Source organism: Orbicella faveolata, unplaced genomic scaffold (genome assembly GCF_042242905.1).
Source record: "Orbicella faveolata isolate gen_17 unplaced genomic scaffold, um_ofav_v1 contig_13, whole genome shotgun sequence".
Taxonomy (NCBI): domain Eukaryota; kingdom Metazoa; phylum Cnidaria; class Anthozoa; order Scleractinia; family Merulinidae; genus Orbicella; species Orbicella faveolata.
Genome location: NW_028301540.1, coordinates 31,429,936 through 31,454,458, shown reverse-complemented (window position 1 = coordinate 31,454,458; position 24,523 = coordinate 31,429,936). Strand labels below are relative to the sequence as shown.

General features: G+C 40.1%; 3 protein-coding genes across 3 annotated transcripts; all 3 read right to left on the bottom strand.

Annotated features, from left to right (window-relative positions):
• Positions 1-102: 102 nt before the first annotated feature.
• On the bottom strand, positions 103-3,846 carry LOC110062507 (kelch-like protein 18). Its single transcript, XM_089285454.1, has 4 exons — positions 2,892-3,846; positions 2,117-2,277; positions 1,382-1,631; positions 103-1,018 (listed from the first exon to the last, which is right to left on the bottom strand). Exons 1-4 carry the CDS (start codon positions 3,844-3,846, stop codon positions 621-623), a joined length of 1,764 nt encoding a protein of 587 aa, XP_089141580.1. The 3' UTR covers positions 103-620.
• Positions 3,847-5,143: 1,297 nt separating this feature from the next.
• LOC110062553 (uncharacterized) lies at positions 5,144-13,919 on the bottom strand. Its single transcript, XM_089285453.1, has 8 exons — positions 13,528-13,919; positions 10,411-10,457; positions 10,141-10,327; positions 9,908-9,963; positions 9,127-9,234; positions 7,954-8,291; positions 7,025-7,222; positions 5,144-6,302 (listed from the first exon to the last, which is right to left on the bottom strand). The coding sequence occupies exons 1-8, from the start codon at positions 13,686-13,688 to the stop codon at positions 5,613-5,615; spliced, it is 1,785 nt and encodes a 594-aa protein (XP_089141579.1). The 5' UTR covers positions 13,689-13,919; the 3' UTR covers positions 5,144-5,612.
• Positions 13,920-15,381: 1,462 nt separating this feature from the next.
• LOC110062444 (uncharacterized) lies at positions 15,382-24,021 on the bottom strand. Its single transcript, XM_089285452.1, has 8 exons — positions 23,399-24,021; positions 20,215-20,279; positions 19,940-20,129; positions 19,726-19,781; positions 19,039-19,146; positions 18,331-18,668; positions 17,598-17,795; positions 15,382-17,066 (listed from the first exon to the last, which is right to left on the bottom strand). Exons 1-8 carry the CDS (start codon positions 23,563-23,565, stop codon positions 16,395-16,397), a joined length of 1,794 nt encoding a protein of 597 aa, XP_089141578.1. The 5' UTR covers positions 23,566-24,021; the 3' UTR covers positions 15,382-16,394.
• Positions 24,022-24,523: the final 502 nt, after the last annotated feature.

Sequence of the window (24,523 nt, the reverse complement as noted above, 5' to 3'; positions counted from 1 at the left end):
CACAAAAGGCCGTTCATAGATTGCTATCTTCTGGCAAAACAAGTCATACCCAGACTTCTCGACATGAAGCATTTGCCACGCTGCATGATCAAAGACAATAAGTTAGTAAGGTCTATTTTTAATGAGGGTAGCAGAAAATAGCATAAAACACTGATATACCAGTGGCCTTGCTAACATTACAGACCAGGTAAGAATAAATATAATATGGTGATGAAGACAATGTTTTGTCAGTTCATAAATAAATAGTAAATGGCCAGTCAGAACATTTTATATACTCTTAGTTTGGAGTAACATAAAATAATATTATGTCTATATCTTCATCAAATTAATATGATGTCTGTTTGCCTGTAGAAAGTTCAAAAGAATCTTCTCAAAAGTAATTTACAGATGTCACTGAACTGATAGCTTCATGGTTAGTGCACTTGACTCTGGATAAAGCGGTCCTGGTTTGAGCCCTGGCTGGGGACAATGTTGTGTTCCTGGGCAAGACACTGTACTCTCACAGTGCCTCTCTCCACCCAGACTGGCAAATTTAATTCAGGGGTAGCCTTGTGATGGACTAGCATCCCATCCAGGAGGGAGTAGTATAATTTAATCAAAATGAAATCATGTAATCTGAATCAGTAACAACAACCAAATCGCCGTCGATTTGTTTTCATACTTGTAGATGATGTCCATCTTTTTTTCTGTGGATGAAAAACCTCCACACTGTTCAGATAGTCCATTCCATTACAGCCACCAATGGCATACAAAAGGCCATCAATAACTGCCATGCCAACTCCACTACGAGGCACTTTCATTGGTGCATCTATTGTCCATACATTAGTTTCAGGATTGTACACCTCAACACTTTCTAAACTCTGACCATTACATCCACCAACAGCAAACAAATAACTGTTCAGTACTGTCACACCGACCATTGAGCGTGGAGTCTTCATAGCCGACACCAACTGCCACTGATCTGTCTGATTGTTGTAACGCTCCACAGAAGAGAGGTCTGATACACCATCATAACCACCTATAAAAGCAACATGATTTATATTCTTGTTACTGTAAAATATGGACCAAGATTTTCCCTGTCAATTATTTACAGTCCAAGCTTGTTTTAAAAAGCTGGGTTTATTTTCCGATACAACCATTCATTACTTACTGTTTTTACTCAATTAAGCGCCACCACCGAATAACTTAAACCCAGCTGGTTTAACAATAAGCTGTTATTTGGCGACAGTATTTGGGGAATTTTCAGTGCAAAAAAAAAGCAAAAATGCACCTGAAGAGGAAATGTGCCGCCACATGCACTTTAAAACATGCAAACCTGAAAAAAGAGCACTGCATATGGCGTGAGGGTTGGTTCCTTGCCTTTGACCTGTATTGTACTTACCAACTGCATAAAGGTGACCATTCAGTGATGCCACCCCAAGCATGCTTCGTGCTGTGGTCATTTCACAGATCATGGTCCACTCTTCGGTGCGTGGATTATACCTTTCGACTGTGTTGACAGTTGTCTGTCCATTATACCCACCCACAGCATACAGCAAGCCATTGAGGACACCTATGCCTACACTACTCCTGTGTTCAATCATGCTTGTGGTAGCAGTCCATGTGTCTGAACTAGGATCATACTGCTCTACCTACAAAAAAGGAAAGCCTCTTAGCAAGCTCAACTGGTTCACAGTTTCTGTAGCCTGCAGTGCAGAGTGTTTTAGTGGCAATTTTGCAAAATGTGCAGAGTGGGGATGAGTGAGAGAGGGTGGATGGGGGTGGAGCCAGAGGGGGTGGGGAAGAAGGAAAATTTACCTTTTCCTTTACCTTGGCATATGTTTCCCTCACCCCAACCCTGCACTGTTTACCGAAGTCAAGATGGAGGCCTACATGTAAACACTCTGTGCTGATATTCTCCCAATACAGCTCCTAGACACATAGATAGAACATGTAATGAGTAAGTAGATGGCTTTTCTGGTGAGGTAGACACTGGATAGGTATGTAGGTAGGGAAAGAGAGAGAGGAGTGAGGCAGTCATGAGTGTGTGAGACAGGAAATGAAGGTCCAGTGAGAAATTTGAGTGAACTGTGGCACATCCAAAAGAGGAGTACATACCAGAAACTAGTGAACCTACTCGATTTAAAGCAGCAATACCATCTGATCCACCCACGACATAAAGGATGCCTTCTAATATAGCTGCACCCAGACCTCGACATGGTGTCATCATGGGTGATACTTCACACCACGTGTCTGATGCAGGGTTGTATTTTTCCACAGTATTAACTGTACATCGACCTAAGGTAAGAAAATATTGGTAAATAATGCCTTGTTCAAGACAAGTTCCTTTTTTTTCCTTAAAAAACAAAGAAAAAAAAGAAGACCACTAGTGCCCTTACTGTGAGCCCTGTGTGCTTTCAGAATTCCAGTCCTTGGAGCCCCCCCCCCCCCCCCCCTTCAGAATTCTGAGATGCTGCATGCCAGATTGTGAGAAATACTACTACTTCAGCAGAGTTGAACAGTGACACAACGGAAACACTGTCACATCTCCATTCATGGATACTTGTTGTAAATAAAAAATGCAAAAAAAAACTATGTGTCATCTCAAATGAAAATTGATCAAACAAAACACAACCAGACCGCAACTGTTAACACTCAACAACACTTTAACCCAAGCAAAGGTGTTTGTGAACACAAATTAAAAACTTGTCTTTTTAGCCCCTAGCCATTAAGCCTCCACCCAGAAGTCAAAAACACGGTCTATTTCTTTGTTCTTTAATACCATGTGTGAATGGGGGCTAATGGACTTTTGGTTGGGGGCTAAACAGCTACAGGCTAATTGCCTTGGGGACTGAGCAACCAGTAACCCCACTTGTGTTAACTTGTGACTCTGTTCGGCCGCATTTTCTTACCAGGATTTGTCTCTCCACCCAGCACATATATCCACTCTGCTTGGCCGTACAGCTTCCGTGGCCTCAGTCGATTGCGCTGACTCATATTACTACGCAGCTGAGGAGACACGTGGTACATCCTGGCCTCTTCAAAGAGATGACAGCTCCCAGCATTACTTGTAATGAACCCATCATCCAAGACTTTTGTCACCAGAAATTCCCAGGCCATCAGGGGAAATCGAATTTGTTCCGCTAGCATGGGAACTGTTTTCATCCTGTCTTCCAAGCTGTACTTCATCCACCGCAAAGCAGCTTCATAAACCTCTTCTTCATGACGTACGTGTAACGCATCTTCATTTAACAGTTCAAGAACTTCTTCCAAAGGACACTGATAGAACTCTTCCAATTGTGTGACCTGATTAAAATTCCGTATTGCATAATCGTAAGCTATTGTACTGAGCTCGAGGCAACCGTGATTGTATGCAAAACGCCTTATTCCAAGACAATTAGAAGGATGCAGCTCGTGTTCTAAAAAGTAACAACATTTTTCCACCAGAGTCTCAACTTGCAGCAAACTGGCGACTGTCAACAGTGATTGTACATTGTCAACCGTAATGTTGACCCTCGCAACATAAGCAAACTCCACAACCATTTGAAAGGCCAAAGGATCCAAATAATTTAAATTGACGACTTCCTGTTTGCTCTCTGCGAGGTCACTCGTGAACATGGCATTGAAATATGGACTTACGGCAGCTAAAACAACACGGTGAGCCTTGATCTCTCTTTCTGCAACCTTCAAGACTACATCACAGAGCTCTTCACGTCTTCGTAGGTTTTCTAAAGCTGCAAGTACTGATTGAGCGTGCTGGACTCGCATCAAAAGACTTCCAGTCTCGCTGCTGTCCGTGACAGTCCTTGAGCCGAGGGCATCGTTAGCAGCGAGGAAAGATCGTTTGATTTTACGTTTTAAGTCCATTTTAGCAAGAGAAATTGGCCACTAAATTGAAGAACAGTACAGTCCCTGTTCAAGATGTTACCCATGAATCTTTGCCATATGCCACAGGCAACCCAAGCTCGAATGCGGACTCATCCTTTCTTAACGGTCAGCGTTTGTACGGTAGGTACGTCCTGTATGCGGATACATAGTGTACCGGCACGAATCCAGTGAAATATGCCGGGGGGTGGGGGAGGGGAGGGGTATTCCCAGAAAAATTGGGTCGGGGTGTGAGCGCCGCTTCCCAAAACCCTTACCTTATTTATGACCAAAATCTGCGAATTTCGCTACCCAATTTATGACCTGACCAAAAATTTTGATATCCTATTAATGATCGTTGCGGCTGGCACAGTTGTCCTAAACATAGTTTATGAAGGACTTTTGTTGATGGTCTTATCGATGATGATGAAAAAGAAGCTTCTTCTAAAAAAACATACCCAGTTCAAGACAAGAGTGCAAAAACCATACACTATTTATGATCAAAATGGCCAATTAAAATCGGTACCCTATTATTGTTGACCAAAACGGCTGAAAAACTATACCCTTTGGAACCGCACAAACCTATATAGCCCATATAAGGGAGCACCCATACCCCCGGAGAAATATGTGTAGAAGCTGTGGTATGTGTAGACGTAGTTAGCGTACGGGAAAGAGGGAGGCAGTTGCCCCCTCCCTTATCAAGAAAAATGATTTTTTTTAACTTTCTGGAGTGTCAAGTGTAGATAGTTCGAACTTTACTATGATTAGGCTAAGTTCACCTTTACAACTTGGTAAGTAAGTACTTATACTTTTTTCGGAACAATCTTAACTTGGAAATTTAAGATGAAATGATAAGAAATGTTTTGAACGAAAATACAGCTGAAGAGATCTTTTACATAGACTAATCCCGTTAGTTAGCGATACACGTTTAGTAAAGTAAAGCCGAGATATGTGTACATATATCAAGAAGTGTTTTGGTAGCCACGTAGCAATGTAATGTGTCTATTTCTCGTTCTAAGAACCTGAAAAGGAGAAAGATATTGTACAAACTGCGTAGCCGCGTATCCAGGTTTTTAACGGGTACAACTTCGAGTGGCCGGGTATTCTGCACTTACTCCAGATAATAAACTTCTTATTAACCTCGAACGTTCGGTTTTTACGGGACCATCTCAAACTTCGGCCTTGCCGTATTGACTTCGCTATCGCTCGGTCAATACGGCAAGCTCTCGGTCTGAGATTTTCCTGTAAAGACCTCACTCTCGGTTAATAAGTAGTAAGTAGCACTACTCTTCATACTTGCTTCATGTCTTAAGTTTTCATCTTTTAATTTCCTAAATTTTGATACACTTTATGTGAGAAATATAATCGGTTTGATCGCACTATAAATACATGTCATAATAAATAAGTAGGATTTTAAGTTTTCGAGCTAAAGAATGCGTCCCCACTTTGTCATGTTTGTCGTTTTGAAACTGTAATTTACCATTATACATAAGAATTTTCTTTGGTCATCGTTATCATCATTTTATAGTTATTATCAGTCACTGACTGGGAAAAAATTGAATTGCCGCTTTGATCAGGGTGACCGGTTACACAACACATTTACAAATTGCCTTTTTGCAATACAATGTACTGCATTGAAAATGTGAAATATAATTAATATCGCTATTATTTCCGAAACAACGAAAAAATTGTCTTATTTCCTCTAGTTTCATTTCAAGATGCCATTCCGAGCCTTCGATCTCAATATTTACAGCTGCATTTCTCATTTGCTACAACTTGGAAGAAATTTCCTCATAGTTTTCTTGAATGAAGTTGTCTGTTTCACTATTCGCATCTGAGTCCTCGCTGTTAGTACTTTTCGTGGTACTCAGTTCCTGCGCAAGTGGACTTAGCGAGGATGTGGAGGTAGAAGCTTTCCTCTGTTCAGCGGCTTCTTGTGTTTCTAATTCCTTTTGGAGAAACAATGGAACCGAGTTGCATCTCGACCGCCAAGCTGACCCCTGAGCATGCGCAGATGACCGAAGCTGAATCTCCGGATTTGTAACAGTCAACCGCTGATTCATAACCACAGGCAAACTTAGAGTAGAAGCTCTGGGTTTTTCCCCTTTTAATCTTGCCACGCTTTTATGCAATAAATAAGGTGGCTGTGCTTTTGTAGCTTGATGTTCTATTACTTGAACAGCACTCAGCTCCGATCCTCTGCGATCATAACTGATAACCGTGAGAGTTGAGGAACATCTTGAGTCTTTCATTTCCGTCCCAGCACGAAGCTCTTTCGGAGGTGGTTTGCACAAGTGAAGAAACTTTTTGCACTTCGCGAAACATCCTGTCCATATCTGACGGCATTCTTTGTTCATCAATAAAAGGAAGAAGAACACAAGACAGAGGAAGCCAGGGGCTACAACATTGGTCAATGGCAGAATGGTGTTGTATCTCGGTGACTTGCAGTTCGTCGATGTCTAAAATTATGAATTAAAATTGAATAAGCGCAGGAAATGTCATCAGTGGCTGACCAATATGTGCTCGTTAGGGATGGGGGGAAGGAGGATCATTTACCTCAAAGTCCGTCATTGGCGACTGTAAAAATACAAGCAACTTTGCTAAGGTTAACGAAGTTGGACATGCACTCCCATGCACTCCCAAGGAGCTGGAAGCGGAGCCTACTTTGGCATTGGCTATCACAGATTTACTGGTAGCATTTACATCAAAACTGTACCGGTTATGGTATTTTACCCATTCAGCCACATTCATTCACTTTCAAAATAAGCTCCTGTTCCAGGTGATACGGTGTTCTGCTTTGCGTTTATCCAAGCTAGAAAAGCAGCGTACGTAGCTGGTGTAGATAGCAAAAGGCAGGGCGTAAAGGGAAATTTGGGCGTGAAACGCCAATTAATCATTTTCGCACTCTCGTTTTGGGCTGGAACTAGCTAGTTTGCAACTGGGCTAATGAGTGGAGGGGCCAATTCGTGGAGTCTTTTCAAACGCAAATAACATTCATCTCTTTTTCATGATATTCTACTCCATGAGCCTCCATTGCAAGCTAGTTCCAGTTCATTATCGAGAATACGAATATGGCCTAATGACCGACCGACTTCTATGTTTACCACGCAGGCTACTGTTGAATCGCAACTTTCATTATCAACAGAATTTTTTACGCTGATCTGTTTTAGAGTAATCTCACCTGTAGACAATAAAAGTAAACTTCAGCGTCATGCACAAACTGCCTGACACGGTATATCATCGTAGTGTTGACTGTCAAGACCACTCCCACCAACATCAACATTACAACAGCCATGCTCAAGAACTGTCGCTCAATTCGCCGCAAGGAAACTCTCTCCTCTCTGGCGCGGATTACACGTTTACTGTTGTTTAAACGAGCCTGTTGAAAATAAGTGATTAATAAACTGGTATTTTGAAAAAATCGATCAGCACATTGATCCTACCAAAGCTTGATGTACACATAATCACATTCAGTGCAAGCATAAGTACAAGAAACGTTCGTGTATAAATTAATTAGAACTGAGACGAGGTATAAGCGCATATACAGGGAAACGCATACATGAAGGCACAACAACAGCCAATCGTTTCTTTTTAAATTGTGCCAGCGTTCCTCCCTGTGTCGTTACTTTGCCCGTGTAAAACGGGAAATTCCACTGCAAAGACAGTCTTTTATCACGCCTTTCCCGTAACTCCTTAAGGATGGTTTACTCGTAGAACGCAAGCATAACTGAAATAATGATTACCTTGTACTAAAAAATTTTTGCACGTGTGAACATCTACGCGTACGTTGTAAACCAGCCTGGTTAGCTAATAATAAACGTGCACATTTTTTCTTAAGTTTTAATAACTGATTACAAACAGCCACTCAAAATCTTGACAAAGGATTCTAACTTGTAATGGCGACGAGCTGTTGCTGTGTTCTTTTATGGGGTCGCCGTGTATAATCAGCGTCAATGTGTTTGTGTCGTTCTATCGACTCATGTGTTAGGATATGACAGCGATGACCGGTGAGGGAAGGAAACGAAAAAGGCGTGTAAAAAGATCTATGCTGTGGAGGCTTGTGAACATGTTATCCAGGTATGTAGTTTAAAAACTATACTATTTTAATACCTTTCTAATATTCCACACAATAGACCACAACAAGCACAGTGACACTCCAAGCGAGATCTGCATGGGTAGCGTGACAGCAAAGTAAGCCATTTGAAGGCTTCCAGAACCTGCAGCCAAGTGATCTACAAAGAGAAACTTGTACCCAGGAGGCGCGATAAAGCGACAGCCAACCACAATGATTGCGGGCGCCAACCAGCACAGAACAGACTGTAAAAGGTGAAATTTGATTGGGTGTTTGAAGACGGCTCGTTTGTTGAGAACGATAACTGCATAAGTGTTGGCTATGAAACACATTGCCCAGAGAGAATTCGCCAGTCCAAAATAGTGAGACGTCGCACCTGTTGAAACAAAATATGTACTCGTCAATGCGTGGTGATTGTTTGAGAAAAGGTCACAAAACAGTGGCGTCGATCACTTTTTACATTTCGCCTCATTGGCATACGACTTAACACAGAAATGACATAATGCTAGATATGAACTGATTCCAAACAGTTGAAGAGCTTGTGAAACTTGCTACATGGTGATATGATTTACTCTTTGGTTTAAATATTAAAGAAGATAACCTCAAAATGTTTTGTGGCAAAAGCGATGAGTCCCAACATTCTTTGTAAAGTTTTGAGATTTTAAACCCACATCGTACAAATAGTATTGAATACATCGGGCTTCAACTTCTTGGGACAATTAAATGTGCTATGCCCTTTCAGTACTCAGAACTGATATTTTTGTAGCTCCATCAGAATTTTAATCACTTATGCTAATGAGGCAGATTTTGTAAACTTAGACTCCCTTGTACCCAGAGGTACTCAAAAAAGTTTTGATGGGGAGAAGATAACTAGGAGAGGGTGGTCGGGACGCATGGGACGCATTTAGGGTGGGCTATGGGAAAAGGGGCTCCCGATCCCAGATCCACCTCAGAAGGATCTAAGGAACCAAAATTGCTTAAATTTACGTTACGTTTATATATTGGTATGAGTGTACCTCCAATGTTGACCAAAAATTTGACTTACTTTAAAAGTGTGCTTTGTTTAAGTCAAAAACGCGATCAAGAAGAACCATCAAATGAGGTATACTGATATTTTGTAGACATGTTGCTATCCCATGAGATGCCCGTGTGGTCAGGGTTAATTCTAAACAAGTAGAACCGCTTGAAAACTGCAGTAAGTGTCACATTACCTTGCAGTACAGTCGCGAAAGAAGAATGACCTGTGGGTTGCCAATACAACTGTTTGCGACAGAAAACTTTGCCAAGTCCAATACGAACAGGAATCATCTTGCAGCAGGCTAAATGGAAGACAAATATTCGCACTTTAAAGTGAATTTTGTTCTTCACCTTCTTCATCTATTTTATATGTGCAAAGTGACACATAAGGTCTCTCCACTCTGCCGCCAACCGCTTCTGTCGACCGCTGCAATGCACACCTCGCTCCAGGCCTCCATCCAGCTATGTCATTCTCTTTTCCTTCTTTTGAAGGATTACTCTACATCTTGAGTCACGTTGGAGATTTCTCAGTCTACGGTTGACGTTTCAAGAGCTAGGTAGTGGAAGGCAACCCCGGCTCTCTAGTTTGCTCAATCTCTTGCTCTCACTAAGTTAGTAAGGAGCCAATTGTTTTCAATTTATTCATCTACATGCCAGTTGTACATTTGCAAAAGGTAGAGTTTTTATCCTAGTGACGTTAAAATCTGTTTGAGTATAAAAATAGCTATTACTAATTACTGCAGACTAATGTTTAAAGATAATTCAGCTTTTAAAACTGCCCAACGTCTCTTCCCAAAAAGGTAAGTAAGTAAGACTTTATTTTACGAGGGTAACATTTAACAGTAATAAAACTGGTAACCTAATGGCCCTCAAAAGTAAAAATTTGAAAAAGAAAGAAATAGTCACAATCGTAACAATATCGCTGTGTAGGCGTTCTCCACCTCAAACTTCAATAACAATGTAGTTCATACTCACCAAGGCAAATGCAGCAGACCATGATGTGAAAACGCAAAACGTGGGGAAACGCGCGGCTGTAAAGATAAGAAAAATATCAAACAGGTTGTAACTTAGTTAAATGAAATTCGGAGCGTCTCCGGGAATTTTCAATTTATTGGGTAGTCTTCGGAAAACTTCGCTAGATGTTCGTTTTGTTTAGCACGTGTGAGCTATCAAAAAATACTCTTCATATATTGAATAGCAACACTTACAGGTTTTTAATGTTTGCCCACGTGATAAATGTTATGATTGTAGCGATTAGCGCCAACCACAAACCAACCACAACTGTGCCATAGTAGATCTTTTGTGTCAAAGCAGACTGTGTGGTCCAGGAACACGGCGGCAGACATTGGCCGGTTTCGTTATTGGGGACTAGGGGAGAGTTACACTCGAGTGTGGCTGTTGACAAAAAGGAAAGTCTAGAATACTGATCATTTTATTTCATCTTATCAAATCATATGGCAAAACTGAACAAAACTGACCTTTATTTGTACTGCTGAATGTCAGATTTGTTCTTGTGGAAGTGGTTCTGCAGGAAAAAAAAAAAAAAAAACATTAAAAAAGAGGATTCACCCACTCTATTCCACCCACTTCAGCAATTCGTTTTCCTTATTTGCAGAAGGGGCGTTTCCGGGGATGGAGAATAGGAAACACGAGCAAAACGTCCTCCATACGCCTCTTTGATCCTATGCCTGCCACATGCAAGCATGAACTATTGTGTCACAGAACGCAAAATAACCTAAAATAGCTGTTCCGTCACGCATGTTACGAGACAGGCGGATTAACTAGCGTGAAATCCTCTGCGCAAAGGGATTGTTCGGTTTTTTTTTTATTTGAAGCTACCTTGAATATAAAATGAAGCAGCTTTTACGCACAACAGCCTGATGTTGGTGACATGATGATCTCATTTTCAAAGTATTTGTGAACAATAATTTTAACACCGGTAACCGGTGCGTCCGGTTTACTGAGATCACGCACGCGCAGCACGGATACACGTAGGCGAGTGGAATCATTCAAAGTGACCACGTTTTCTCTCCCCCACTTCCTAAAAATATACCTAGTTATAGACTACTGGACAGCCGCCAAAAACAATGGACAAAACACGATCAACAACAACAACAAAAAGAATTCTGCCAGCATATAACTAACTAGTGAAGTGTCCTTCGCAAACTGAGCTAGGATTCACAGTTGGGCAGTATAAAAATACCTCAAAAGAAGCCCACGTAGGCGAGTGGAATTAATCAACGTGATCGCTGTTTTGGCAGGGTTTTCGTTTCCTCTGCTCGTGTCCTTTAATAGACGGCTGAATTTAGACCATGTTTCTTAATTTAGAGTTCGCCATAAACGTGCAATAAAACGTTTTTGGATTGTCCAAGATAAATTATTGAATATTACTCATATTCTGAAACGCCAGACGAGTACGAATAGGACGCGAAACAAATTCAGAAAGACTATAAATCAAGGCAACACTCCGCAAAACCGTCTTATTATATTTTGCCTTCGAAGCTTGGCCAGTTATGAAATAAATCCCCATATCTATAGCGGAAGTCAATAAGACTTATCCCTCGTCTTTATATCGTAGACAAAATGTGTTTGCTTTTCATATAAGCGTATATTTCCTCAGACGTACAGTAAATACAAATCAAGAAATTAAACAGCAAGATGAGAAGATCTTTGGATTGGCCGAAACTGACAGAAAATTTGCACCCTTTAAATGCGATATTAAATGGTTTACAACAAAACTTTGCGTGTTGGTTTCGTTTATTTTGCTCACACGAAATAAAATCCGCTTGCTCAACCTCGCTAAAAGAACGGAGCTAGAAAGAGTGATCTATATAAGCTTATTCCAGACTCTAAGCTTCTGGCGAACGAAGGCAGGAGTTAAAAACAAGACAGCTAAGAGAGAAATCTTTATCTACGGTGAGACGATATTATCTTTCTCGTTTGCACCCTTTGGCCTTTTCGAGCTTTGTTTATTAGAATCATGATAAACGTGATAGAGGGAGGTCTTACTAATTAAGAATATAAATTTGCCGTGGCTTTGTTCGGAAGCTTCATAAAAACCCATAGCGGAAGTCAGTAAGACTTATTCCTCGTTTCATCGTAGAAAAAATGTGTTTGCTTTTCATATAACGATAAAACGTATATTTCCTGAGACAATCGCTAAGCGGAGTAAAGCAAAACCAAAGCAAAGAGAAAACCTCTCCAATACATTTCTGTTGCCTTGAAATTAGCACAAAAAAGGGAGTGAATTTTCAGAAATAGCTCTGTTTATGCAATCCCTTGCAGCAATAACAGTTACCCCAAACATTCAGAGCTCTACACCTCAATTTTTTTTTAACAAAATCCGATATTTTAGCAGTGTACACTTTCAATATGATATTCCTGACGTAAACTGTTGCTGTACATTCATGGGAGTTCTCCGCCCCTATCCAACCCTCCAACCCTCCAACCCCGCGAAAAAAGAACAAAATACTCAGGAAGTTATGTCTCAGTAGTAGTCTACACGTAGTACAGGCTTTATCAAGACAGGATGGTAGATCATCCTCTCTTGGGGCTTCATGTAGACTCCGCTACTGAAGCACCGCGGAAAACAGTGAACAAAACTCGAGCAAATTGCTATTTTTTTCCAGTCTGCTCGCATGATAGTGTAATTAGCAAAGCTAACATTCAATTTCGTCACTTTCTAAAAATACCTCAAAAGGTAGCCCTAAAAATTTAAAAGAACTTGAAAATATTTGTAGATAATATCGTTAATCGATTTCGAAGCAGACATGTCGGCTTCAACCGAGTAAACAGAGATGGGCCAAAATTGATCTGGTTTCTGTTTCATCCCTATGTCAATTTTTATTCTCTCATATGTCGAACTCTCGATCTTCCGATGCCTCGTCCGGTTTGGACCAAAAAAAGAAAAAAATATCATTAAAACGGCATGTCGTCTATATTCCTTATAACGGTATGCAAAAGCTTCAAGTATACAACATTCATTAATGCATGTAGTAGCTTCACACGCAAGAGTTTTAACTTTTTAAAAAGCTTCGATCATTAAACTTGAAATAATCAATTGTAATTGGACCGAGTGGAGTTCAATTCGGCCTGTAATCTTACACTTGTGCTAACTAAAATCAATCGAGCATAGAACTCAGTATGGGTAATCACTGAACGAATTGGACGACACTGAATAGATGTCTCTGATCTCCCTTATCTGCTCCAGGCTCTCAGACTGCAGTAACAAACGGGCTCCAACATGAACAAGGAAACCGTGCCTCGACAGATAAATAAAAAGTTTACGAAGTTTCATACGTGACCAACATCACAGCATGCGGTGTCGATATTGAACAAGAGATCGATGAGAGCGTCCGTAAAATGGCGCACATTCTGTGAGCCTGAACCAACAGGCTTTCGATTTTCACCCATCCTCAACACTTTTGCCTTGGGAGAGTACTAAATAAATTGACCGTAACGATAAAGCCATACAAATTCCAAAAAACCATTTCAAAACAATAAATATAGACAAACAGTGACTTCGGCATTAGGAACGCCAGCTATGCAAGGATGATATGTGTACGTAAACCGAAGGATTTTGTTCGTTTACTTACTCATTTAAGTTGGTGTGTGGAGGATGATCCGGCTGAAGAATGTAAAATATCGTTGGCAGTGATACGGTGGTTACAACAACCAAATGTCCGACGTAGTAGAGCAATTTTCTCCGGGAAAGCGTCACTGGTTTACAGTACGTTCCTTTCTCATTCGATTCCATGTTAATCAACGGATCAGAAGCCGCTACTGCTGTCAAATCTGCTTCTAAATTACGAGAGTATACGAAGACAAGACGGAGATGTTTTAGACGTAAAGGTCAAGTGTGAAATACGTGAAACTAAAGATGTTGACGACCTGATCATGACTGCCTATGTAATCTTATCCTATTTTTGATGACACATTTACACAAAGGTGTTCTGTTTAGACAGGGATGTCTGTTTTTGACAAGTAATGACAAGACATCCCGTGTGGCAAAAATTAAAGAGGAAACACTAGACTGAATCCTTACAAAGTTGTGACGCCAATCGACGAGAGAAAGACGAAATATATTGAATCAAAATGGAAAAGCGTTTATCAAAAATATTTTTACGGACAGGGTACTTCCGGTAAACCATTATCGTGCTAACCTTTTCGCGCGTACAAACACACACGCTTGCAATATCCCTTCCCCTGGACTCCCCAAGCAACTTGGTCAATCACTTCTTTTTCGACTGAATGATATCAGCCTTTTCTTAAAAGCAAGTAAACATTCTCTTGTACGGTCATTTACATGTTTAATTTGACCCGGTTTCAGTGTACACAGTTTGACTGAGAAATCATGTTATATCTGATCTGAAATAAGCCTGGCATTTTAATACACACGACACGGGGTGTAGTACATTTGTAATTCAGAACTTCTGTTTATACAATACTAGATGAATTCTCAGTGGTTTTCACTGATAAGAATTTTTTATTACTTTCTCTTAACTGGCAATAAGAAGAACAAATAAGAAGATTATCATTATCTTACGAAAATATGAATAAGAAATTAAGGAGGCTTGCATCTTCGAAAAGCACCATTTCACCCTAGTAACTTCATTTTCGTTTGACTTAAAAACCGCCCGGTAGATTTTTTTAAAATGGGTTTCTACAAGCAGCCAAACTACCATACTTCAAAATGCTATCCACACTACATGTACTAAAGCTGATGAAAATATTCTGATCAGATTCCGAGAAATGAAATCAGCTGCATCTCACTAAGCGTTGTTGAACTTTCCGGATGGCAAAAATCGAAGGTTCCCTCTGATCAAATTGTTGTTTTCAAAACTCTCATCTCAAGTATAGAAAACTACAGTAATCTCCTGAAGATCTTGATATGCCAAAGAAATACTTTGAATGCCATTAAAACCACAATACATTGGACCTTTCTTCGCTAGCTCGTGATCTTAGCTTGTTCCAACATTGCATGCTGAAATCATTTTAAATACACAATGCAAAGTGACTTTTGTCAGACATGTAACACTGAATTTGTCATTCAGTTTTAAAAGAACTGAAATTGTCCTCCATATAAAAATGATTTTTTCGCTAAAACTCGTTAACAAAGAGATTTCTGCCCAACTTTAGATTTTCCCTTGCGGTGGTTGACTCGATCGGGAGTCACGGTTTCTTGTTTGCAACGTGTCTAGACAAAGAAGAGGAAACGTTTCTTAGGCCACTGTACTTAGCCTGTGTTGTAAGGGTAAACGGAGAACGGGTTCTCCCTCTCTTCATCACTGCTCTCCCTCCCAGTGATCCCCCGTTATACGCTAACTGTACTCGGATGGTGCAGCCAAAGCTAACTTATAGTCTCGCTGTCCCGTTATATTATTTCTTTCTCCCGAGGAGCTTTCCCTAACTGCTTTCCTGTAGTAGAAGATAAGTGGAAGCTAACTAGATCGCGGTAGCATAGCGGACCCATTTTATTTTCTCAGTTATTGGTGTCACTGTCATTACAACGTATATACATAAGAACTTAAATGGTTGTACCAAAACGAACTGCAGGCTCCATTCGGCATGCATTATTTTCAGGAATCCTTAGTTATCGTTGTATAAGTATAAATCAAAATAACTTATTCACAAATGATGCAGTCGATACGACCTGATGAGTCTGTCATTTAACACGAAGGGTATCCGAGAACACGGGGGAAGGGTAAAATAAACACGAATCCTCACTAAGATAACCGAAGTTCGATACGGTATCATCGTAATAGTGAATGGTTGTTACGTATTTACATTCTTCATAACACAAACAAGCTTTCGTCTAGATTTTTGCACGTGGTTAACAATAAATTATCAGTTTTCTACGTTTTGCACTTTGATAAAACATGTTACTTTGGCCTATTGGACACTCACGGTTCTCAGACTGCGTTAAAATATTAAAAATATTATCAGCTACTTTGACCTTCGTACATTATCACATTACCCACTTTCATACGCGATAATACGAAGCAAATTTCACATATTCTTAAAGACAAAACTTCAATTTGTCCAACAAGGAAAGGTAGAAACTACAATTGTCCCGTCTTGTTAATCATTTTCCTTTCTTCACTTGACTCTCTCTGTAATTGGTGTCAGAGACAAAATCAACGAGATTTTACAATGTTCATAGTTACAGAAATATGTATTTTAAATATTGCTTAACGTCGTCAAGAAGACCATAAATAAACAATATGTTTCTTTAAGAATCAATGTGATTTCTCTCTGCACCGGCTTTTCTATCGATTACAAGATCGCACCCCTGCTTATCTATCGTCGCTTCATTAAAGTTTGTCTTCAGCACATCTCGTTTTCCACTCGAAAACCCTGTCTTCTTTTCTTGTTTCTAGTCAAACCTCCTTCCACTGAGGCACATTATATATTTCAGCGCCAGCGATCGTCGTTTTTACGTTTCAGCGGTGTATGCCACTAGCTACAGTTTGGTGGAATATCCTGAGATTTCCCGGATGTAGCTCACCCCATCCAGCCGTGATTCACTATAAACGTCCGAATCCTCTTCGCTGTAGTTGCTTCCAAAAGAACCAAACTCCTCTGGAACAAAGACTGGAAGTGTAGCCACCCATGTATTCACTTTGTTTTGATCATTCCTTTGTGGCATTGGCTCATTGAGAAGGAAAACAGGAACGGAATGGCATCTTCCTCGTGGATTGAAATCATTTGGAGGAGGTGTTACTAAAATTTCAATGTCTAAATTCGAGACGGTTATTGTCTGTTTTTTGACTGGTAAATTCAAAGTGGAAGCTCTAGGTCTCGTTGGTTTGACATCTAGATCCAATAGTGGACTATCATTTGGAAATAGAATGGATTGCCTTGGAAACAGCTCCGAATCTCGCCGATGATCAGACAGAACAGTCAGCGTCGAAGAACATCGTGAGCGGCTCGTGTCGGCCCGAATCTTCATTGGAGCAGGTTTGCAGAACTCAAATAGCTTGGTAAATTTACGGAAGCATCCAATCCAGATGTTACGGCAATCCTTGTTCATCAGTAAAAGGAAGAAGAATACAAGACAGACGATTGCTGGGGCTATGATCCTTATTAATGAACGCACTGTGTTGTATGTAGGAGGCTTGCAGTCCGTTGAGGCCTAAAAATGCAAAATAAGCTCACATCAATTAAGAACGTAGCTTCGAGAACCACATACTAGCCCTCTGTTGGCAAGAACCAAAATATCATAAAGTTTTTATCTATGATACCACGACGGCAACGGTAACGGGAACGTCCCTAAATGAAAGGTTTAATGAGCAGATCAATGGCTGTGCACGTGCGTTATAATTCTTGGTACATTAATTTCTTTGCCGTCCTCTGCAAAACAACAACGTGAAATGACCACATTCTGCATTGTCTAGAGAGCGTGAACCCCCGAAAGCTAAATTTTCAAATTTTTATTTCAAATTTATCGCTGTGTCCCAGACTCAGTTGCCTTTAACCTTAAGACTTCTGGGATCATTTGGCCACAAGAGAGAGATGTAATTGGTCGGTGGTTAGTTTTTAGTAACATGTCAAGATCCTGATGAGCTTTGGGGGAAAAAATCGAACGAGTGTGAAATCAATTCAGGATTAAACAGTCAAACTCTGCTAATTGAACTAAACGTAAAATCTTTTAGAGCTGTCTCACCTTCAGACAGTTAAAGTAGACTTCCGCATCGTGCACAAAATTCTTGACGCGATACAGTGTCACGGTGTTGATTGACAAGCCCACCCCCACCACCAGCAGTATTATAACAGCCATGCTCAAAAACTGCCGCTCAACTCGCCGCATGGAAATCCTCTCTTCCCTGGCTCGGATAACTCGTTTAGTGGAGTCTAAGCGAGCCTGTGCAGAGAAGAAGCGAAAAATTAGCTTAATCATATTCTGCAAAAGAGACTAATCCTGTATTGCTAAAAACTAACAGCTTAAGAGAAGGCTTGATTCTTCACACTGATAAGGACTTTTTTTAGCGCTCTTGGATTGTGGAGAAGGAAGAGAAAGGATGCGCGGCAAACTAAATTTATTCTCTGCTAACTAAAGGATTGTCATCGGTTTCATTATCGTGAAGCAACAAGGAGCATTTCGACTCCACCCTGGAAGGGATATTAGTCTATCCCACAAACGGAAATATTTTTCTTTTATCCCTTTTCTGCCTTTTGCTCCTTTTCTTTCGATACTGAGACTGGAAAAAGCTAGAAGCGCTACGTGGATTTGAATGGAACTAGTCTTTAGATCTTTTCATATTGTTGGGATATTATAGTATACTGACAAGTCATCCTCGATATCATCTCGAGCGCTCTGATTCATTGATTGGCTGTTTGCTGATTAATAGTTTACAGTATCCACCTTCACCATGGTAGGTGTACCATACAATTTGTACCTTTCTGAGGTACCACACAATCGACCAGAGCAAACACAGTGAAATCCCAAGCGTGACCTGCACTGGTAGAGTGACAGCAAAGTAACCCATTCGAATGCTTCCGACACCAGCCATCATAAGATCCACAAAGAGAAACTTGTATCCCGGTGGAGCGATGTAAAGACAGCTGGCCACGATGACTGCGGGCCCACACCAGCACAACACGGACTGCATCAAGTGAAATTTGATTGGGTGTTTGAAGACCGATCGGTTGTCATAAATGATAACTGCATATGTGTTCGCTATAAAACACATTGCCCAGAAGGAATGGGCCAGTCCAAAATAGTGAGACATCGCACCTGACATAAAAACAAATCCAAAAATTTGTCATACAGATTACAGTAAAACCCTGCGTGTAAGAACCTGCATTTTTTTTAAGTCTGGCAAAATAGGTTCTTGCATTTTGGGGTAGATATTGGCAATTCAGGTTAACTAGTTTCTTAATTGCTTGCTCAATTTTCTTTGAAGGATGTACAGTTGTTGATTCCCAGAAAAATAAATAAACTTGGGTTTGGTCCTTTAAATGTACAGTATTTATTCATAACTGTGTTGTGACAAGCCTAACACAACTGATTACAGAAAGTATATGTAGTGTGGTCTCTATAACAAGAGTTCACATTCTATTAGAAAATTGTTACTGAACATATTACCAGTGATTGTTAGAGTTACCTTGAATGATAGAAGCTAATGAAGAGGAACCGGTCGGTTGCCAAAACTTTTGACCACGACAAAAAGTCTTTTCAGGTCCCATGTGTATGGGGAGCATCCTGCAGTTGGCTATAAGACAAGAAAAGAAGATCTAAGTTTTTTTTCTTACTCTTTGTGTAATGTTTTCTAGTTCCCTGTACAAAGTGAGGGTTAAGGGGGTGGGGGAGGGCGGGGGGGGGGGGGGGGAGAGGAGAAGTGTGGACGAATTTGTAAAATCGTTTGAAGCTGCCTCACGCTTTTTTCATGTGCGCGTTTGTTTCAAAATCGTGTCGTTCCTTTCTGTGCCTGCCACGCTGGTCATTATGTATGAAAACTGTACGTAGTTACTGAGACTGATATGTTAAGCTAAGATTACCGGGAATAGGATGGCCAAAAACCACAATTAAAACGATTACAATGGATAGGCGATACAGCGACGTAAACGGCCAAGAAATCGACGAAAACTCACAGCAAAGAAGCCCCATGTGCGGGAAAACGCGCTTAAATTCCATGTATAGAAAAAAGAAAGCAAAACGAAAACAATTACTTTCGAAACTCAACTCTAACAATCAAGCACAGATAGAAGAATCAAGGTCAGAACATCAAATAACACTAGAAGCAATAGCGTAATAAACCCTAAGGGGTAAAGTGAAATGAAAAAAACCTTACCAAGGATAATGCAGCAGAAAATGATGTAAAAACGCAGAACATGTGGAAACTTGCGGCTGAAGAGGAACGAAAACAAAACAGAGAAAGTTTATATCGAGAAACAAGTGTTCGGAGATCTTCGGAAACTTCTCAAAGCTTACATGAGTCTTCGGAAAATCTCCGTGAAACTTTAATGTGCAATGAAATTTGATGAACATTACTTGGCGGTACTTACAGATTTTTAATGCTGGCCCAAGTGATGAACGTGATCACTGTTGCAATGAGGGCCATCCACAAACCAACCACAATAATATTGAAGTACACCCTCTGCCGCAAAGGTGACTGTATCGTCCAGGAACATGGCGGCCGACATTGGCCGGTTTCGTTATCGGGGACTAGGGGCGAGTTACACTTGATCGGAAAATCTGTTTTTGTGAAGAGGAAAAATGAGATTATAATCTTTATAGCATCAATTGATTAGATTCAGGGAGAAGTGATAGTGACGTTTACCGTTAATAGTAGCAGTCAGGTTTCTTCTCCTCCACGGATTAGACGAGTTGACAGATACTTCACTTCTGTAAAAGAAATCAACGCCAATAAAATTGTTCAGTATCAACAGAAACACGTATCAACTGGTCAGTTTGCTCCACCCCGCCCCCATTGTTGCTAAAGTTCTCTTCAACTCGGTCTTCACTACCAGATAGTATTACACAAAAGTATTGCTTAGGAACGTTCCCTTGAATCGTCGCACACTAGTGTTAAAAGTCTGCACCACATTGTACAGCATAATAAACAGTACCACACGAAAGTACTGCCCAGCAGCTTTTATTTGAATGGTCACACACTAGGGTTTCATCCACACACTTAAAAGTTGGAACCACCTTGTACAGCATAATAAACAGTACCACATGAAAATACTGCCCAGTAGCTTTCATTTGAATGGTCATACACTAGGATTTAATTTACACGGCAGGCTTAAAGTTAACACCACTTTGTACAGCATAATAATCAAGACCACATGAAAGTATTGCTCAATAGCTTTCATTTGAATTGTTACACCCTGGGGTTTAATTCACAGGCATAACCGTTGGAACCACCTTACACAGCACGATAATCGGTACCACATGAAAATACTGCTCAATAGCTTTCATCACACACTACGTCGCCGCATTTTAGACTCCAGGGGTGAAGACAATCGTTGTTATTGTTTTCCCAAAGGAAAGCCTAACTGATCCAAAGCTTAAAGGATATATAGATAACTTCTCCATGAATTTTACATGAAAAAATTCCGTTTTCGTTTTATTGTCATTAATTAAGTAACTTTCTCTTTAGTTTTTCCGGATGCCTTGACAACTTTATTTTTCGCCCGGTCATACATGACGCACATCCTGGAATACATGCCGGCATGATGTTTTTGGCAGATTTTCCTTCCCATTGGGTTTCTTTGACTTTACCGATAAACACAAAACGGAGATTGCTATCGTAAGGGATTACAAAGATAAACCCTGGATTAGTTGGTTTATTATGTTTGTTTTTTACGTTAACTAATATCGCAAAATTCGCATAACGAAATATTTATCCTAAGGAAGTCTGAATTACTGCATGTATACAAGTATCTGATCGGAAAAAAGTCATTTAAAAGACAGCTCAAGTAAATTTAATTTAATTCAAGTGAGAGAATATGAACGGAAACGCATCAGCTGATGCTTGATTGGTCAAGAGCTGTTATCTACAGATACAGGCAAACTCAAAAAGAAAAAAACACTAGCATTTGAAAAGAAGGAAAACCGACTTTGTAAATTTTTTATCTTTGATCTTAAGCCTGATGTAAAACAGTCCTTTCCATTGTGTTCTGAGCTGAGTCAGCCTTGCGCGAGAAGCCTCACGCGGGAAGTCTCGTGCAAAATTAAGAGCTCACCCCCCCTTTTTGATACATTATGTAATATGTTACGATTGGCTTCTTTCGTGTCGACATGGTATGCATTGATAAGAGAGAAACATTCAGTTAGCCAGTTATCCAGTATTGTTGCTAAATCTGTAAACTTTTGGCAGAAGTTATGAAAACGTTCGTGATTTATCAGACGTATGTGACCCGATTCGAAAAGTCTGGAAAAAATCGGACAATTAGTTCTGACACTAGACGTTTAGCTGCGCCCTCGGTAATGTCATTATCTAGTTAGGTCGTGCGTATGAAGCCTGGACCCAGCTGGGGTCACGTTCACGAGTTGACACCAATTGCTGAAAACGAGGTTTTAAGGTGGCACTATTCCAGGTTATGGAATATTGTGAAAAAGAAGTGAAATTCAAAACTATCTTTGCCTGAAGAGTGACGCGAAAGCTTTAACATATCCTCGAGAAAGCTAATACGACTAGGATAACTGTTTTTATTTACTTTGCCTTTTTGTTTGGTTATATTTTTTTACAATTATGCTTATAAAACGTTAATGAATTTTATTGTTACGTTGGATCATTACACTGATATAAAAACTACGTATTTTTTTCTCAGGAATTCAAACAAATTGACATTTGGTCACTAAGCTTAGTTTCCATACCGCGGAGCAAAGGTTGCCTTATTAAAGTCACAACTGTGGTTTTGTTTGAGGCTTACGGAGAGATTATGGCTCATCACCTGCTAAAAATACCCTTTTAACGATCTTTAAACAATAAAACAAACATTTGTAGATAACTAAGTCTACCAGCCGAGACTTGAATCACATTGCAGCAATATTTTTGTCATGTTATAAGGATCATAACGGTGTTTTACCCTTGCGGTCGTGAGTAGCTCACCGTGCGCCTTTCCACTATGCCACCCACTTGTCTCGGTTTAGCAACAAATTAGACAAAAGAAACTTCTTCAAAATTGTTCCCTAACTGATTTCTAATCTCTCAATCCCAGTAGCTTATAGCTGAAGAAATAGCGGACTTCTTGAAATGCAAGCTAAGATCCTGACATCTCTTTAAGTTGAAAAGCACGATGATTGTCATCGCATAATAAATTTAGTTGCCATGAGCTAATGCTTTCAGTACATTTTGTCTCATATTTTTAACAGAGGCCTCTCTTTCCTCCTGCATAATAAGCGTTTATAAAAGCCAATAAGGCTGTAACGGGGAAGGCTGTAACGCACTCTAGCAAATTCTCTCTGACATTCATAAACTCTTCTACCCTTATTTTACTTTTCAACCGAATAAGAAATTAAAAAGTCAATTAAAAAAGCTAAAGATATTCCCTCAAAAATCCCTCTGGTTATTAATAGTAGCCGCTTATGGAGTAGATATTTCTCTGGATGAAAGTGTCGAGTCCTATAGTAAAGCCGCAGAGGGTGCCCTCTATACACTCGTAGTCTGTAAGTAGGCTCTTCGCGAGAAAAGAAAGTAGGAAAAGATAAAGAATTCCCCTTTCCTCTCCTTGTTTCTTGCCAAGCGAAGAGCCAGCTTGGAGGCAATAAACACGGCACTCACAAGCCAGAGAGCCATATCATTGTGATGTAATCTTGCACCGGAGCTCTAGTTAGTGTAAAAAGCTGTTAAAGTTCTCATATCTTGTGGATAAACGGACTGACGGCAGTAAAAAGAGGGCAAATCCGCCCCATGTCATTCGTGCAGCCATATTCGGAGCAGAGTTTCCTAAAAACCTGGTGTTAGATGACAAACTGTTGCATTTTGAAAGGAATTAATTCTTTGTTCGTTTACTTACTCATTGAAGTTGGTGTGTGGAGGATGATCCGGCTGAAGAACGTAAAATATCGTTGGCAAAGTCACGGCTATTACAACAACCAAGTGTCCGACATAATAGAAGATTTTGCTTCGGGAAACCTTCAGAGGTTTACAGTACGTTTGCTTCTCCGTTGAGTTGGATTCCATGACGATCGCAATCAGTAGTGTTAGGTAACTGTTATTGTCTTGGCTCAGATACACTGCTTATAAATTTAGTGTGGCGCGCGGAGAGATTACAAACAAAGGTCAAGTATAAATACACGTTATGAAAACTATTTATAATAAACGAAAGCAGTGACCTCTGTGGCTACAAGTGAATGTAATTCTACTCCGCCATCCTTTGACATGTTGACTCAGGGTGTCTTATTAGATATGGGTGGGTTTGTGACAAATCATGACATAAGACATTTATTTTGCCTCCCGCTACCGAAAGAAAGAAACTCGTAGCAAATGGCAAATTTTCGGAGAGTTTTCAAACAGCAGCTCAAACTCAATCTTATTTTCATGTTCCCAAGTCGTAAATTAAGAGTATAAAAACATAGAGAGTAAGAAAAAAAGAAAAAAACCTTATTGACACCCCACTTCCGGCAAACCATTGTAGTGCTATTTTGAACAGTAATTGATACTAATTGGAGCAAAACGTCACTCACGCACGCTCTGCTCCGTTCCAGTCCACCCCACTCCTGAAGATATTTTGTAATGCTGTCAATTTGCTTTGAAATAAGCAAACTTAGAGCTCGATTTAAAGATTTCTCGGCATTTCATGTTTAAAAATAGTAATCTGCTTAGTGAGTAAACATCCTTTGGTTTCGACATTTGATTGTTGATGTTTTTCGCTTTGTCACGGCGTCCGCTCACTTCATGTGTACACAATCCATTTGATCAACACACGATGACGTAAGAATTATCTAAAACCCGGATGCTGGGATGAGCTACAATTGTAGCTCTCGGATCACGTACCACATTAAAATCACGTAAATAATGAATTAGGCTTTTAGTCTGAATTCCATCCACTCTCAAATAGCCACTTTTGACAAGATTCAGTGCACTCTCACTGAAAGATTTCGCTGTTAAAATGTGTGACTGACCGTTAATAAAGTATTTT